This window comes from Myotis nattereri, assembly GCF_964212035.1.
Source record: "Myotis nattereri genome assembly, chromosome: 1".
In the NCBI taxonomy this organism is placed as follows: Eukaryota; Metazoa; Chordata; class Mammalia; order Chiroptera; family Vespertilionidae; genus Myotis; species Myotis nattereri.
Window position 1 is genome coordinate 85,441,604 of NC_138075.1, and position 16,115 is coordinate 85,457,718.

Sequence of the window (16,115 nt, forward strand, 5' to 3'; positions counted from 1 at the left end):
GGTTGCTCAAGACTGAAATTTATATGTAAGATGGTCAAATCTATAAACTGTAATACTGTTTGTAATATAGTTGTAATACTGGTTTAAAGAGAAATTCACTTTTCACGTACTCTAAGAATGAAATTTCCTGAAAATTATGCTGTATCAGGAATAGGCATAAACTTATTAAATAACAAAAAAATGGTCTATGTGGGTCAGTGGTTAGAGTGTTGGCCTGTGCACAGAAGGGCCATGGGTTCAATTTCCAGCCCAGGTTAGGGTGAGTGCAGGAGGCATCCAATTGATGTGTCTCTCTTACATTGCTGTTTCTCTCTCTTCTGACTCTGTCTTTCCCCCCTCCCTTCCCCAAGCTTTCTCTAAAAATTAATGAGAAAAATATCCTCAGATGAGGATTGGCAAAAAAAATTTTTTTTAAAAAAACAATCATTTACACTCATATTAATAAAGCTAACAACTCCTTTTAAAAATATGTTTCTTTGTTTAATTTGATTTTTCAATTACAGTTTACATTCAATATTATTTTCCATTAGTTTCAGGAGTACACCATAGTTTAAACAATCATAATTTACAAAGTGACCCCCCTATATTTCCAGTGCCCAGATGGCACCATACATAGCTATTACAGTATTATTGACTAGATTCCCTATGTTGCATTTCACATCCCTGTGACTATTTTGTAACTACCAATTTGTACTACCTAATTTCCTCACCTTTTTCACCCAGTTCACAATCCCCTCCCCTCTGGCCATCATCAAGCTAAACATTTTTATTTTTAAGTGACTACTTAAAATAAGACAATAAGACACATTTTTAGCAAATACTTTCTAAACCTCGTAGAAACAAACAAACGAACAACAACAAAACAAGTGGTATACACTTTTTACAGGAAATGTGACATGACAGAAAAATTTAATAAGATAGCCAGTTGTTCTTTTTTAAAGACCTGCAACAAGAGTGAAAAAGCAAAAGTAAAAAAAGAATAAGCTAAAAGACAAAAAAAAAAATATTACTTGCAAGGCAATTCAAGTCTAGAAAACAAAGGTAAACATAGGCAGTGCAAAGAACAGATTGGTGAATACATGTGTGCACAAACAACATCCTGAAACTTGCCTGGTAAGTAATAGCTGATTTCGTATTGCTTATAAGAAATAGTTAAGAGCAAAGGGGAAGAGCCAGCATAATCTTCTACATATTAATTCTGTTTTTAAAAAATCTACAGGGGAAAAAAAAATACCAGAAAATGAGGTTGAAGCAGGATGGCAACTTTTTAATTTAAAAAACAAACACAAATATGCATAGATTAAACCTTGACAACTCAAAACCACAAAACCATAAATTTCTAGTATGGTAAATTTACCAAAGCAGAGGGATTATATAAATCTGCGTAATGTGGCATAAATTTGTAACTAATATTACTTTATGCAAATATTCAGTACTTTATCCATTATATTTAAACTAGAGGCCCAGTGCACAAAATTCATGCCCTGGGGAGGGGGAGTGTCCCTCAGCCCGGCCTGCATCCTCTCACAGTTCGGGACCCCTCAGGGGATGTCCACCTGCTGGTTTTCTTCTGACTACTTTTAAGATGTTCTCTGTCTTTGTTTCTTTTTGTAGTTTCCCTCTAATGCACCCAGGTATTAATTTTCTTTCTCCTCGCAGTCCAGGACCCCTGAGGGGATATCTGCCTGCCAGTTTAGGGGGATCGGGTCTAAGCCAGCAGTCAGACATCCCTCTCGCAGTCCAGGGCCCCTCGCTCCTTACCGCTTGGCTCACTGCTCCTTAGCAGCAGGCTCCTTACCACTCCAGCTTGCTCTCTATAGCACTGCTGCAGAGGCAGGAGAGGTGCCCACCACCGCCGCTGCGCTCGGCAGGTGTGAGCCTGGCTTCTGGCTGAGCAGCGCTTCCCCTGTGAAAGCACACTGACCACCAGGGGGCAGCTCCTGCGTTGAACGTCTCCCCCCTGGTGGTCAGTGTGCATCACAGCGACCAGTCGTTCTGGTCATTCCTCTGTAATGGTCGCTTAAGCTTTTATTATATAGATACAAACATTAGTGAGACAGTAGATCCAAGATGGCAGTGAGTAGGTAGAAGCTACACTCATCTGCTCCCAAAACCAAACAGGAATTACAACTAAAATACAGAGCAATCAACCTGAATGAAATTTCCTGAAAATTATGCTGTATCAGGAATAGGTATAAACTTATTAAATAACAAAAAAAATGGTCTATGTGGGTCAGTGGTTAGAGTGTTGAAGAGAAGACTAGCTGAAGAGAAGTCTTATAACCAAGGATTTATAGAATAAGTTACATCAAAACAGGTAGAAAGGGCAGAGAGGCAAAAAGGGCTGGCCCAGCTCCCACAGGCAGAAGCTAAGATTCCAGAGGGAAATCTCAGCTGCAAAGGTTCCCACTGGGAAGAACGAGCTCCCAACCCCAAGCCAGGGCTCCCCAGCCCAGAGCCCCAGACCCAGGAAGAGGCACCCACAGAACATCTGACTGAAAACAGGCAGGGATTCTGTCCACCAGGGAGAGACAAGAGCCTGCTAGAGACACAGGGACGGCTACCAGGATCTCAGTGCTGAGTCATTCTCCCATACCACAGACACCGTATTTCTTGGGTGGTGCACTCTCCTTACGACATCAGCCTGGAGGAACTCAGCCTCATCCTCTAAACTCCCTGTCGCCCCACCATGCAGAGCTTTTGCCCTGTAGAAGTATGAGGTGTCAGCTGCCAGGGCTGGGGTGTAGAGACCAAAGGTCAGTGAACCAAAAAGTAGTCTTTAAAAAGATAAACAAATTTGTGAAAAAAAAGAAACTAGACCACCTTCTTACACCACACAAAGTAGAATTCACCTCAGCAGGTAGCACCTACCTCACGGGAGATTCATGAGCCCCATCTCCTGATTCCTTTTGCTGTTTTTACCAGCCCCAGCCCCAGGGGCAGGTCAGCGAAAGTCCCAGCTCCCCCCTTTTCTCTGCGCCCCCACCCCCACAATCCACCTCCACCTGCCTCCTCCTGCCAGCTGCTTGTTGATATGCCACTGAAAGAGCCTCTGATGGTACTCAAGTTTCATGACGTAAGTTCTCAGTGAGTCACTATCTAGGGTGAGTGATGTTCACCAGATTGATACCAGGTTCAGACTTGGTGCTAGTGCTGGCTTTGAGGCTATTCTGCAAATGTTCCAGGGTATACCAAGTCTCATTGCCTCCCCCTGGGTGTTCATACAACTTAGTGGTGAGGCCGTGTCTCATGGTGAGACTGGCAGAGTTTACAGGCCCACTTTGGTCCTGTGAAGGGAAAACTCTGCACTGGTCTGACATGCAAGGGGAAAATGGCCTCTGCTGTAGACACACAACTCAGTCTGTCCCAGATTCTGCCAGGAGCCCAATCTCAGTAGGGAGGAGCAAAGGGAATCAGGAGATGGGGCTCATGGATCTCCCATGAGTTAGGTGCTACCCTGCTAAGGTGAATTCCACTTTATGTGGTCAATACGGTCAACTTTGGGATAATGGGGGAAGAGTACCTCTTGCCCCAAAGCCACACAGTTTAGTCTGTCCTGAATTGGACAGGAATTCAGAGGGTGGCCTTGCCAGGACCCTAACCCACAAAAGAGACATTTCTGGAACACTCAACTCAGGTGATCAAAAAGACTGTGCCACTGGGTCCCACAGAACACCTACTATGTAAGGCCACCCTAGCAAGAACGGGAGACATAGCAGATTGACCTAAAACATAAAAACAAACGAAAGAGGTAGCCAAAATGAGGAGGCAAAGAAAAATGCCCCAAATGAAAGAACAGTAGAAATTTCCAAAAAAAGAGCTAAATGAAATAGAAGCAAATAATTTCTCAGATACAGAGTTCAAATAAAATGGTTATAAGGATGCTCAAGGAACGTAGTAAGAACTAGAACAGCATGAAAAAGGACATAGAACCATAAAATAGAACCAGTCAGAAATGAAGAATACAATATCTGAAATGAAGAATACCTAAAAGGAATAAACAGTATGTTGAATGAAGCAGAGGATTGAATCAGCAATTTGGAAGACAAGGTAACAGAAAACAATCAAACAGAGCAGCAAAAGGGCAAGAAAACTTATTTAAATGAGAATGACAGTTACCTACGAGGGAGCTCCCATTAGACTGTCGGCTGATTTTTCAACAGAAACATTTATGGCCAGAAGGTATTAGGCATGAAATATTCAAACTAATGTACAGCAAGCACCTACACAACCAAGAGTACTTTACCCAACAAGGCTATCATTTAAAATTGAAGGAGAAAAAAAGAGCTTCCCAGACAAGAAAAAGCTAAAGGACTTGATCGCTATTACCAAACCAGTATTACAAAAAATGTTAGAGGGTCTTCTTGAAAAAGACAGAGGAGGAGGAGGAGGAGGAGGAGAGGAGGAAGAAGAAGAAGAAGTAGGAGAATAGGAGGAGGCAAAAAAAGGAGGGGAGGCCCAGCCGGCGTAGCTCAGTGGTTGAGTGTTGACCTATGAACCAGGAGGTCACAGTTTAATCCCTGGTCAGGGCACACGAACCAGGAGGCAGCCAATCAATGATTCTCTCTCATCATTAATGTTTCTCTCTCTCTCTCTCTCTCCCTCTCTCTCTCTCTCTCTCTCTCTCCCCCCCCCCACCCCCCCTTCCTCTCTGAAATCAATAAAAATATTTTTTAAATGAAAAATAAAGGAGGGGAGGAGGAACATAGTTATAAAGAATTAAATAACAATAAATACGTACCTATCAACAATCACTGTGAATGTAAATGAAGTAAATGCTTCAATCAAAAGACATAGGGTAGCTTATTGGATAAGAAAACAAGATCCATATAAATGCTGTCTACAAGAGACTCACCTCATATCAATTATACACACACAGTAAAAGTAAAGTGATGGAAAAGATATTTCATGAAAATTGAAAGAAAAAAATACCTGGGGTAGCAATACTTGTATCTGACCAAACAGACTTTAAAATATAGACTACAGTAAGAGACAAAGAAGGACACTACATAATGGTAACGGAGCAATCAAACAAGAGGATATAACCCTCGCAAAACCCTTTATGCATCCAACACAGGAGAACTTAAATATACAAAGCAAATCTTGATGGACATAAAGGGAGAGATTGACAGTAAGACAGTCATAGTAAGGGACCTTAACACGCCATTGACATCAGTGGATAGATCTTCCAGACAGAAAATCAACAAGGAAACAGGGGCCTTAAATAACACATTAGATCAGATGGATTAATTGATATCTGCAGAGCATTTCACCCCAAAGCAGCAGAATATACATTCTTCTCAAGTGCACATGGAACATTTTCTAGGCTAGACGACACGTTACAACACAAAACAAGTCTCAATAAACTTAAGATTGAAATCATATTGTGCATCTTCTCTGACCATAATGGTATAAAACTAGAAATCAATCACAAGAAAAACAAAACAAAAACACAAAAGGTGTGGAAGCTAAAAATCACGTTACAAAAACAATGAATGGATTAACAAGGAGATCAAAAGATAGCTTGAAACAAATGAAAATGAGAACACAACTAGCCAAGTTCTATGAGACACAGCAAAAGCAGTCCTATGAGGGAAACTCTTAGCATTACAGGCCTACTCAAGAAAAAAAAAAAATCTGGAATAAATAATCTAATTTTACACTTAAAGGAACTAGAAAAAGACCAACAAACAAAGTCCAAGCCAAAACCAGTTTGGCTCAGTGGATAGAGCGTCGGCCTGCGGACTGAAGGGTCCCAGGTTCGATTCCGGTCAAGGGCATGTACCTGGGTTGCGGGCACATCCCCGGTGGGGGATGTGCAGGAGGCGGCTGATCGATGTTTCTCTCTCATCGATGTTTCTGACTCTCTCTCTCTCTCTCTCCCTTCCTCTCTGTAAAAAATCAATAAAATATATATATTTTTTAAAAAAAACACAAAGTCCAAAATGAGTAGAAGAAATACAAATAATAAAGATCAGAGCAGAATTAAATAAAATAGTCTTAAAAAACAATACGAAAGATCAATGAACCAAAAAGTGGTTCATTAAAAAGATAAACAATGACAAAACTTTCACTTTACCCATCAAGAAGAAAAAAAAATGAAGACCCAAATAAGTAAAATCAGATATAAAAGAGAAATAACAAGTGACACTAAAGAAGTACAAAGGATTGTAGGAAAATATTATGAAAAACTATATGCCAACAAATTGGACAATCTGAATGAAATGGACAAATGCTTAAAAATATACAATCTTCCAAACTAAATCAGGAAGAATCAGAAAATTCGAATAGACAGAATACATATCCAGAAATTAGTTGCACTTTTATACACCAATAATGAACTATCCAAAAGAGAAACTAAGAAAACAATTTCATCTACAATTGCATAAAAAACAAACAAAAAAACCCCACCTAATAATAATTTCTTTTTATTAGCCAGAGGGATTTGACTTTAAGGAACAGAAACTGACCTACATTCACTTAAATAAAAATGTAACTTGATAGATGAATATGCTGTATTTTAAGGAAGACCCAAGCAAGCAAGTTTTATGAGCAACATGCACTGGGGAAGCTGTAGGACATAACTACCATTCTCAGCTGCCTTTCTTTCTTTTTTGTCATTACACTGCTTTTCTCCTGATTATCTCTGTTTTGTTGACACTTGGTTCAGTCTTGAGAGAGAAATCCTGTGTCCTGGCAATGATTATAACTAGGAATAAATTTAACCAAGGATGTAAAAGACCTGTACTTAAAAAAATTATAAGACACTAAAGAAATAAACTGAAGAAGATACAAATAAGTGGAAGCATACATCATGTTCATGAATATGAAGAATTAACATAATTAAAATGTCCATACTACCCAAAGCAATCTATAGAATCAACACAATTCCTATTGATACCAATGGCATATTTCACAGCACTAGAACAAATATTCCAAAAATGTATATGCAACCTGAATGCCCATAGCAATCTTGACAAAGAACAACAAAGTTGGAAGAATCATGCTACCTGATATCAAACTATATTACAAAGCAATAGCAATCAAAACAGCATGGTACCAGCATAAAAACAGATATAGATCAATGGAACATGAGAGCCCAGAAATAAACACACACCTGTATAGTCAATTAATAATTGACAAAGGAGGCAAAAACATACAATGGGCTAAAAATTACCTATTCAATAAATGGTGTTGGGAAAATTGGACAAATATGTGAAAAAAAAGAAACTAGGCCACGTTCTTACACCATACACAAGAATAAACTCAAAATGGATTAACGACTTAAACCATAAAAATCCCAGAAGAAAACATAGGCAGTAAAATCTCAGACATTTCTCTCAGCAATATTTTTTTCTGATATATCTCGACAGGCAAGGGAAACAAAAGAAACTATAAACAAATGGGACTACATTAGACACAGCAAAGGAAACCATCAACAAATTGAAAAGACAACCCACTGAATAGGGGAACATATTCACCAATGATACATCCAATAAGGAATATCCAAAATTTATAAAGAACTTGTACAACTCTACACCAAAAAACAAACTAACAAGCAATCAAATTATAAAATGGGCAAAGGATCTGCATAGACACTTCTTCAAAGAGGATATACAGGTGGCCAACAGACATATGAAAAGATGCTCAACATCACTAGTCATCAGAGAAATGCAAATTAAAACCACAATAAGCTATCTGTCAGAATGGATATCATCAATAAAGCAATAAACAAGTGATGGTGAGAATGTGGAGAAAAGGGAACCCTTGTGCACTGTTGGTGGGAATGCAGATTGGTATAGCCATTGTGGGAAGCAGTATGAAGTTACCTCAAAAAATTAAAAATGGGCCCTTGCCAGTTTGGCTCAGTGGATAGAGCGTCGGCCTGCGGACTGAAGAGTCCTGGGTTCGATTCTGGTCAAGGGCACATGCCCGGGCTGCGGGCTCAATCCCCAGTGGGGGGAGTGCAGGAGGCAGCCGATCAATGATTCTCTCCCATCATTGATGTTTCTATCTCTCTCTCTCTCTCTCTCTCCCTTCCTCTCTGAAATCAATAAAAATATATAGTTTTAAAAAAACTAAAAATGGAACTGCCTCATGACCCAACAATTCCACTTCTGGGAATATATCCTAAGAAACCCAAAACACTAATTCAAAAGAATATATTCACTCTGATGTTCACTGCAGCACTATTTACAATAACCAAGATTTGGAAGCATCCCAACTGTCCATCAGCAGATGAGTAGATGCAAAAGCTGTAGTATATTTACACAATGGAATATTATTTGGCCGTTTAAAAAAAGAGGAAATCTTACCTTTTGTGGCAGCATGGATGGACCTGGAGAGTATTATGCTAAGTGAAATGTCAGAGAAAAACAAGTACCATACGATTTCACTTACATGTCGAATCTAATGAACAAAATAAACTAACAAACAAAATAGAAACAGACTCATAGATACAGAGAACATATTGGTAGGAGGGGGTTTCGGGGGATGGGTGAAAAGTTGAAGGGATTAAAAAAATAATCACACACAAACAACACTATGGTGATTTCCAGAGGGAAAGGGGGTGGAGGGAGGTAAAAGAAGGTAAAGGGCAGATAAGTAGTGATGGAAGGAGACTTGACTTGGGATGGTGAACACACAATATACAGATGATGTATTGTAGAATTGTACACCTGAAACCTATATAATTTTATTAACCAATGTCACCCCAATAATGCAATTAAAAAATAAAAGTAAACAAATACATTAGGTACTAATTGCATTCTGTAGTCCTATAAATTTCCAGAGATCAGTTTAATAGTGTAGAAGAAAATAAACATCCTTAAAATGTCTAGTCTTCATGAGAGACATAACAAAATTAGAAATTCTCACTAGTATTTTTGGTTGTAAAAACTAAAAACCACTAAAATCAGTCTACTTGACATAGATGACAAAAAAAGAGCAGGATTTAAAAGCTTTCCAAAACACGGCTGGTGTGGCTCAGTGGTTGAGCATCAACCCAGGGACCAGGTTGAATTCCTGGTCAGGGCACATGACCGGGATGTAGGCTCGATCCCAGTGGGGGTGTGCAGGAGGCAGTGATCAATGATTCTCTCTCATCATTGATGTTTCTATCTCTCTCTTTCTCCCCCTTCCTCTCTGAAGTCAATAAAAAATATATTTAAAAAAATCAAAGAGCTTTCCAAAAAGCAATGGTTCATAAGATAAAAGGTTTCAAAACTAGAGCTACCTGAGCAGATTGATAGTATACAAAATAAAAAATAACAGATTATCTGAAGTAGGTAAGTATGGGATATATTTCATTTAGACAGACTATTTTTAAAAAATAATCTGTGTCCGTTACCCAAAACCTTAAAATGACCATCTTCCATTTATAAGTAAATTCACTTTTAAGTAAATGAATTAAATATAAAGGAGTATTGGTATGTCCATCCTTTGTTTTAGAACTGAATATGACACTTGTTGAGTAGAAATAATGAATTCAGAAACACTAGAGAGACCCTATAACAGTTTTCAGTTCTTAAGGAAAGAAACTACTTGAACCCTTTTATCCTAAAAGAGTCCTTGTTCTTTTCAAGAACTTGAAATGTTTTAAAGATATTTAAATCTCTTCAAGAAGGAAAAGACTATGTCAGTTACTTCCATTTACACAGAGATTCAGGTGTTGACAGTTGTCATTCCCTGATTACATCCTCTCTTGACTCTTCACTCTACAGTCAAAAGTCTTTGGACAGAAGGACCAATCAGTTGTACATGATATGCTACTTTTATTAAACAAACTAGTGCCCCAGTGCACGGATTTGTACACATTGAAAAAAAAAATTAATTAGAAGGTGGCCAGTGGGGCAGGGTGGGACCGGACAGGACTGGGTGAGACAGGCTGGACATGTCCTGAAGCCAACCTCCCATAGTCTCTCCCCAGTTGGCCGCACCTGGGGCGGTGACGCAGCTCGAAGGGCGTTTGCATCCCTCCAGCAGATGGGGTCCCTCGGCCTGGCCTGCAGAGATCGGGCCGAAACTGGCTCTCCGGTATCCCCCAAGGGGTCCCGGATTGTGAGAGGGCGGTTCTCAAGTGATGCACCCCTAAATCCGGCTCCCTCCTCTCTAGTTCCGAGGTGCGGCACACAAGAACCACTGCTCAGCAGCTCCTGCGTTGAGTGTCTGCCCCCGGGTGGTCAGTGCACATCATAGCTACTGGTTGGACAATTGCTTAGCCTTTTTATATATATAGATAATGCCATTTTATACAGATTGAAATTTCTGAAATTTTTGTATATCAGTTTGACTAGCAGTCAAACTTCCAGAAATTTTAGGCAAAAAAAACAGGAATGGATATGTGTCAACATTTAGCTATACAGTCCTAGCCTGTTTGGCTCAATGGAAAGAGCATCGGCCCACAGACTGAAGGCTCCATTTGTGTCAAGGGCACAGACCTCGGATGCAGGCTCGGTCCCTGGGGCCCTGGACAGGGCAGTGTGGGAGGCAACCAATCGATGTGTCTCTCACATCAATGTCTCTCTCTCTCTCTCACTCTCTCTCTCTCTCTCTCTCTCTCTGTCTTTCCCTTTCCCTTCCACTCTCTCTCTCAAAAAAAAAAAAATAATCAATGGAAAATTATTCTCAGATTAGGATTAATAAAACAAAATAAAAAAAGTTTAGCTATACAAATGCTCAAAAACTGCTTTTGATCATTTTTTAAAAATTAAAATAATCTGAATGTACATCAGCAGAGCACTGGTTAAATAAGTAAAAGAACATATTGTCAGAATATTATGCAGCTATTATAAAAGTGGTGCTGAAGAAAAACAATATGTCAAGTGAAAAGTGTGGGCTATAAATCAGCACATAGCAAAATCCTTTATTAAATAAACCAGAGGCCCAGTGCACGAATTCGTACACCAGTGGAGTCCCTTGGCCTGGGCCGCGGGATCGGGCCAAAACCAGCTTTCTGACATCCCCCAAGGGGTCCTGGATTGAGAGAGGGCGCAGTCTAGGCTGAGGGACCCCACTGGTACACGATCGGGGCCAGGGAGGGACGTGGGAGGTTGGCCAGCCAGGGAGGGATGGCAGGAGGGCTCCACAGCATGTCTTGCTCAGTCCTGATCCACCGGACCTCATCAGCAAGCTAACCTACTGGTCGGAGAGTCTTCCCCCTGGTGATCAGTGCATGTCATAGCAAGTGGTTGAGTGGTTTTAGCATATCATTTGCATATTATGCTTTGGTTGGTTGAATGGCCGACCGGTCTACCAGACACTTAGCATATTAGGCTTTTATTATATAGGATATACAAATCTATAATAATAAAAGCGTAATATGCTAATTAGAATGGACGTCCTTCCAGACGAAGCTGGGACTGCGAGGGAAGCCAGGGTCCTGGGTGCCAGAGGGAAGCTGGTGCAAGGAAGGCCTACTCTTGCATGGATTTCGTGCATTAGGCCTCTAATCTTTATACATAAATGTTAACCATGGTTCTCTCTATATAATAGCATTATAGGTAATTGTTAAATTTCTTCAGATGTAGTTGTGGGTTCTAGATCTCCTAAAACACACATAGATTTAAAAATAATTATATATTTATATAAGTTAAATATACTTATATAATTATAAAATAAACCAGAAAAACATAAACTATAATTTAGAAATTACTGGAAAAAAGATATTTCCAACATTAAATGAGTTGCAGAGAAGCTAAAAGAAAACTTAGATACTTCTACTGTTTCTCCTGAGCAAAGCTAATTCTTAAGAGTAAACTTCTAGCCCTGCCTTGTGTGGCTCAGTTGAGTGTTGTCCCATGCACTAAGGTCACTGGTTTGATTACCACTCAGGGACTCAGGGCACACATTTGGGTTTTGGGGGGGTAGGAGGCAGCCAATCAATGTTTCTCTCTCTCTCTCCCTTTCTAAAATCAATAAAAACATTTTTTAAAAGTAAACTTATAGAATATAGTCATTTTCAAATAAGTGCAAAAACTATATTCAAGTCTAGAAGTTAATGTGGAGTTTATCCAGTTTTAATAAATGTTCCTTTTTCCACGTAGGAGAGAAGTGAAGGTCTGAAAACAAAACTTGAGGATTATAAATAATGAGAAAGCTGGTAACAAAATTCAGTTCTTTTAGGTACTCGAATTTTATCAGGATAGTCAATAAATCTATTACGTAGGTTTTGTCTCTCCTGCTATTAGCAATATTCAGTTTCAATACATACCTGAGGCATTTTAAAACTCCAAGTGTGTTTCCTATCACCACACTAGTGTTTAAAAATCCAGTGATAATTCCTTCCTAGTAACTAAGCAAGTTTGGTTTTCATGTGAAATATGTTAAGGTTAGTAACCTTCTCTAATAAAACTCAGTAAACACAATTTGAATTCTACCTATCAGATAACATGCTAATATTAAAAGATGATTGAATGAACATATTTAATAGGAACAACATTCTGAACCTCAACTATTATCTTAAAATATTTTTTACACTTTTATTTTACTTTTTAATGGGGTTTTTAACTCTATATAAATAGTACTGGGCATTCTCCCTTTTAGTTATAGCAAAATTATTATTAGCATTACATATCACTTGCAAAGGCTAGGCCCTCATATTGGCACAATGAACCTTCACTAAATCTTGCTTAATATAGAGCTATAATTTAAGATTAGTAGCTTTATTACTTCCTAGCAGTTAGTCAGGTAACACCATACAGGCATACTGAAAGCATTTCGTCTTTTTGAAACCTAAAGTCATTACCAAATTAATTAATGGGAATTTTAAAAACTGTTTATACATGCTTATTTTTTAAATCTGCTAAAACAGACTGGATTTCTAAATTGACTAAGTGTTTCAACTTTAAATCAAGACAAACTGCAAAATCAAAGTCCACAAAAAACCATATATGAAACAGTTTAGTCGCCCAAACTAAATAAACTGGTCCAAATTATTCAATACCTCTTCTTGCTTTCAGTTTAACTGCCACCGTACATTCAGATACACACATTCCACATATAATATTTAATAATAATACATCTTTAAGGGCTAGAATTTCTCCCATGCCCATAACTATCACCTTACCCCATTCTGTGCCATCCCCTGAACTCCGTGCTTCTCCAGCTCCTTCACCATCTTCAGCAGTCACTAAAAAATCAAATTCTTTCAGTGCTTCCTCAGTATCAGGATCATCAGTTAGGTCAGCAGCTAAACCTTCATTACCTATCTGTAAGTGAAATATAAGCCAAAAATTACTTTTATCCTAAATTTTAAAGGGGCTGGCTCTTTACAGTTTCACACAATTATTTTTACATTGGCACTCCTATTTTCAAATTACTTAAGTATTAAATTTTAGATTTTCCATGTAGTTCACCAATCCTAAATTATACCCTAGATCTGTGGTCGGCAAACTGCAGCTTGCGAGCCACATGCGGCTCTTTAGCCCCTTGAGCGTGGCTCTTCCACAAAATACCACATGCGGGCGCGCACATACAGTGCGACTGAAACTTCGTGGCCCATGCGCAGAAGTTGGTATTTTGTGGAAGAGCCAGACTCAAAGGGCCAGAGAACCACATGTGGCTCGCGAACCGCAGTTTGCCGACCACTGCCTAGAGATAAATGGTTTTCAAGTGTGTGAAGAACACTGTAAAATGTGATGCAAGAAAGGTGGTAGTAAGAATTATTAATATGCTAATGACCAAGAATAGTTAACCTGTTTAATTATAATATATTCAGTTACCCTTTTCAAAAACCCATTCACTCACTTAAATGGAAAAGTTATGCTGAATTGACCTCACTCACTTTGAACTATAACTTACAGATACGATACAACTAATAAAACATTAACCAAGCCAATAGCTGTGGTAATTATAATAGCGCTTTACCTCCCAGAACAGAAACAAACAAAATAAAACAAAAAAGGAAACAAAATGTCTATTTACTCATGTTACACATGTTGAATATACTGCAAATATAAAATGTGGCTAAAAGATTAAAAACTGCTTTTATAGACAATGACATTTCCCTACACCACTGTAACATCCCAAAGAACTATAACTGAACCTATCCTTTTTTTTTACATACTTGAAACATTGTACATTATTATGATAATTCACAAATGGATCACCCAAACTACTTTTGCTCCTATAGCTAACCCACATCACCACTAAAACAGATAAACCTGTTTCTTAGGTAATAAGCAAAAGTAAATTATTAATCCTTACCAAACAACAAGAATGTCAACACATACATTTGTAATTCATGATAGTTTATTTCTATTTGAAATATATGAGCATATATATTTTAGCTAATAAGAATAGAAAATCAAGTTCCTACTTTGTGTTTATTAATCCGATGTTTGTCTTTTCCTTCTGGGATGCCTTCAATCATGTCATTTTCCTCTTCTTCATCACTGTCATCAGCATTTTCTAAGAAATTGAATGTCTCAAGAACATCACCAGAAGGCCTGTATGAAGGGAAAAAGATGAATCCAAATATTCCAATGGTTACTTCTAATATTTCTTTCTGGTTCCTATTTTACAACAGCACTTGAAGGTAGTATAGAGATCCAAATGACAACCTATTTATAAATGTATTGCGTAAATATTTTACCCAAGAAGAGAATTCTGAAAGATTAGTTATGCTCTACAAGTAAATTAAAAGTGACTGTGTCCTCCAGTGTTTACTGTCCAAAATATTTTAAGTAATTACTGTATCAAAGTAAAATCCTGTATTATTAGACACTCAAATGTGGTACTATTTCTCAAAATAAAGGCACCATAAGCAAGCAACTTAAATTGAGCATTTCTTATAACTCTATAACCTATTACAGATTGGCCCAAACGTTTGATCACTAAAGCCAAAGTTTAATTTATCAGGCTGCCCAGATTTAAATTTATGGTAAATCAGTTATAGAACATTCCAATCAGTTTCACATATTTTCTTCTCTTTTCTTTTTTAAAATATATTTTTTATTGATTTCAGAGAGGAAGGGAGAGGTGAGAGAGAGAAACATCAATGATGAGAATCACTGATTGGCTCTCCTGCACGCCCCACACTGGGGATTGAGCCTGCAACCTGGGCATGTGCCCTTAACCGGAATCGAACCTGGGACCCTTCAGTCCAGAGGCTGACGCTCTATCCACTGAGCCAAACCGGCCAGGGCTTCACAAATTTTCTTACCTAGAAAACGGGATCCTTAACATACTAAAGATAGCTGCCTGAACTTGGCCAAGCCACTTAGACCTTTTGGCTTCAACTTCTTTACAGGCAGGGGGAAAAATGTGGGAGTTGAACTAGATCAGTGATGGCGAACCTTTTGAGTCGGTGTGTCAGCATTTTGAAAAACCCTAACTTAACTCTGGTGCCGTGTCACATATAGAAATTTTTTGATATTTGCTACCATAGTAAAACAAAGACTTATATTTTGATATTTATTTTATATATTTAAATGCCATTTAACAAAGAAAAATCAACAAAAGAAATGAGTTCACGTGTCACCTCTGACACGCGTGTCATAGGTTCACCATCACTGAACTAGATGATCTCAAATGTCCTTATCAACACTAAGAATGCATGGTAACAAAAATAATAATATAAAATTTACAGTTTTCTCCCTCCCTGATTGGTTCTATTAATTCAAATTAAGGACATAATACAAGAAGACTATTTCTTTTGATAGCACTTTAACATGCCAGAGGGTTTTAATAAATCTACTACACTTTGCCTAATCCAGCACATTAAGGATCTATATAAACACTTAATGTAAAAGAGACTGTTTCCAAATGCAAATTGGCAAAAAACAAAAACACACACACCAACCTACCACAATAATAAAACACACACTTTTTAGTTTAGCATTTAAAATATCTTTAATATTTGAGAATTAAATGAAAGGCAAATAAAATATTCAATAACAAAAAATATAAAGAATATACAGTAGTAAGTCCTCACTTAACGTTGTTGACAGGTTCTGCAACTTCAAGGGAACTGAAATATGAAACCAGTTTTATCAAAGGTAATTGATATAAACAAGAGATAAGTTCTTACTGCATCTCATCAATGTCATACTGAAACAACAATGATGGAGGGGGAAATGTATCAATGGGGGAAAAGGGGACATCTGTAATCCTAT

General features: G+C 38.2%; 1 protein-coding gene across 3 annotated transcripts in view; it reads right to left on the reverse strand.

Moving 5' to 3' along the window:
• Positions 1 to 16,115, reverse strand: part of STRN3 (striatin 3) — a 99,860-nt gene that overhangs the window by 37,068 nt on the left and 46,677 nt on the right. For all 3 annotated transcript variants that reach the window (XM_081089712.1, XM_081089711.1, XM_081089713.1), the window contains exons 6-7: positions 14,318 to 14,447; positions 13,067 to 13,208 (exon numbers count right to left, since the gene is read on the reverse strand). In XM_081089712.1, coding sequence (XP_080945838.1) covers positions 13,067 to 13,208; positions 14,318 to 14,447 — 272 coding nt within the window. The remainder of the gene's footprint in view (positions 1 to 13,066; positions 13,209 to 14,317; positions 14,448 to 16,115) is intronic.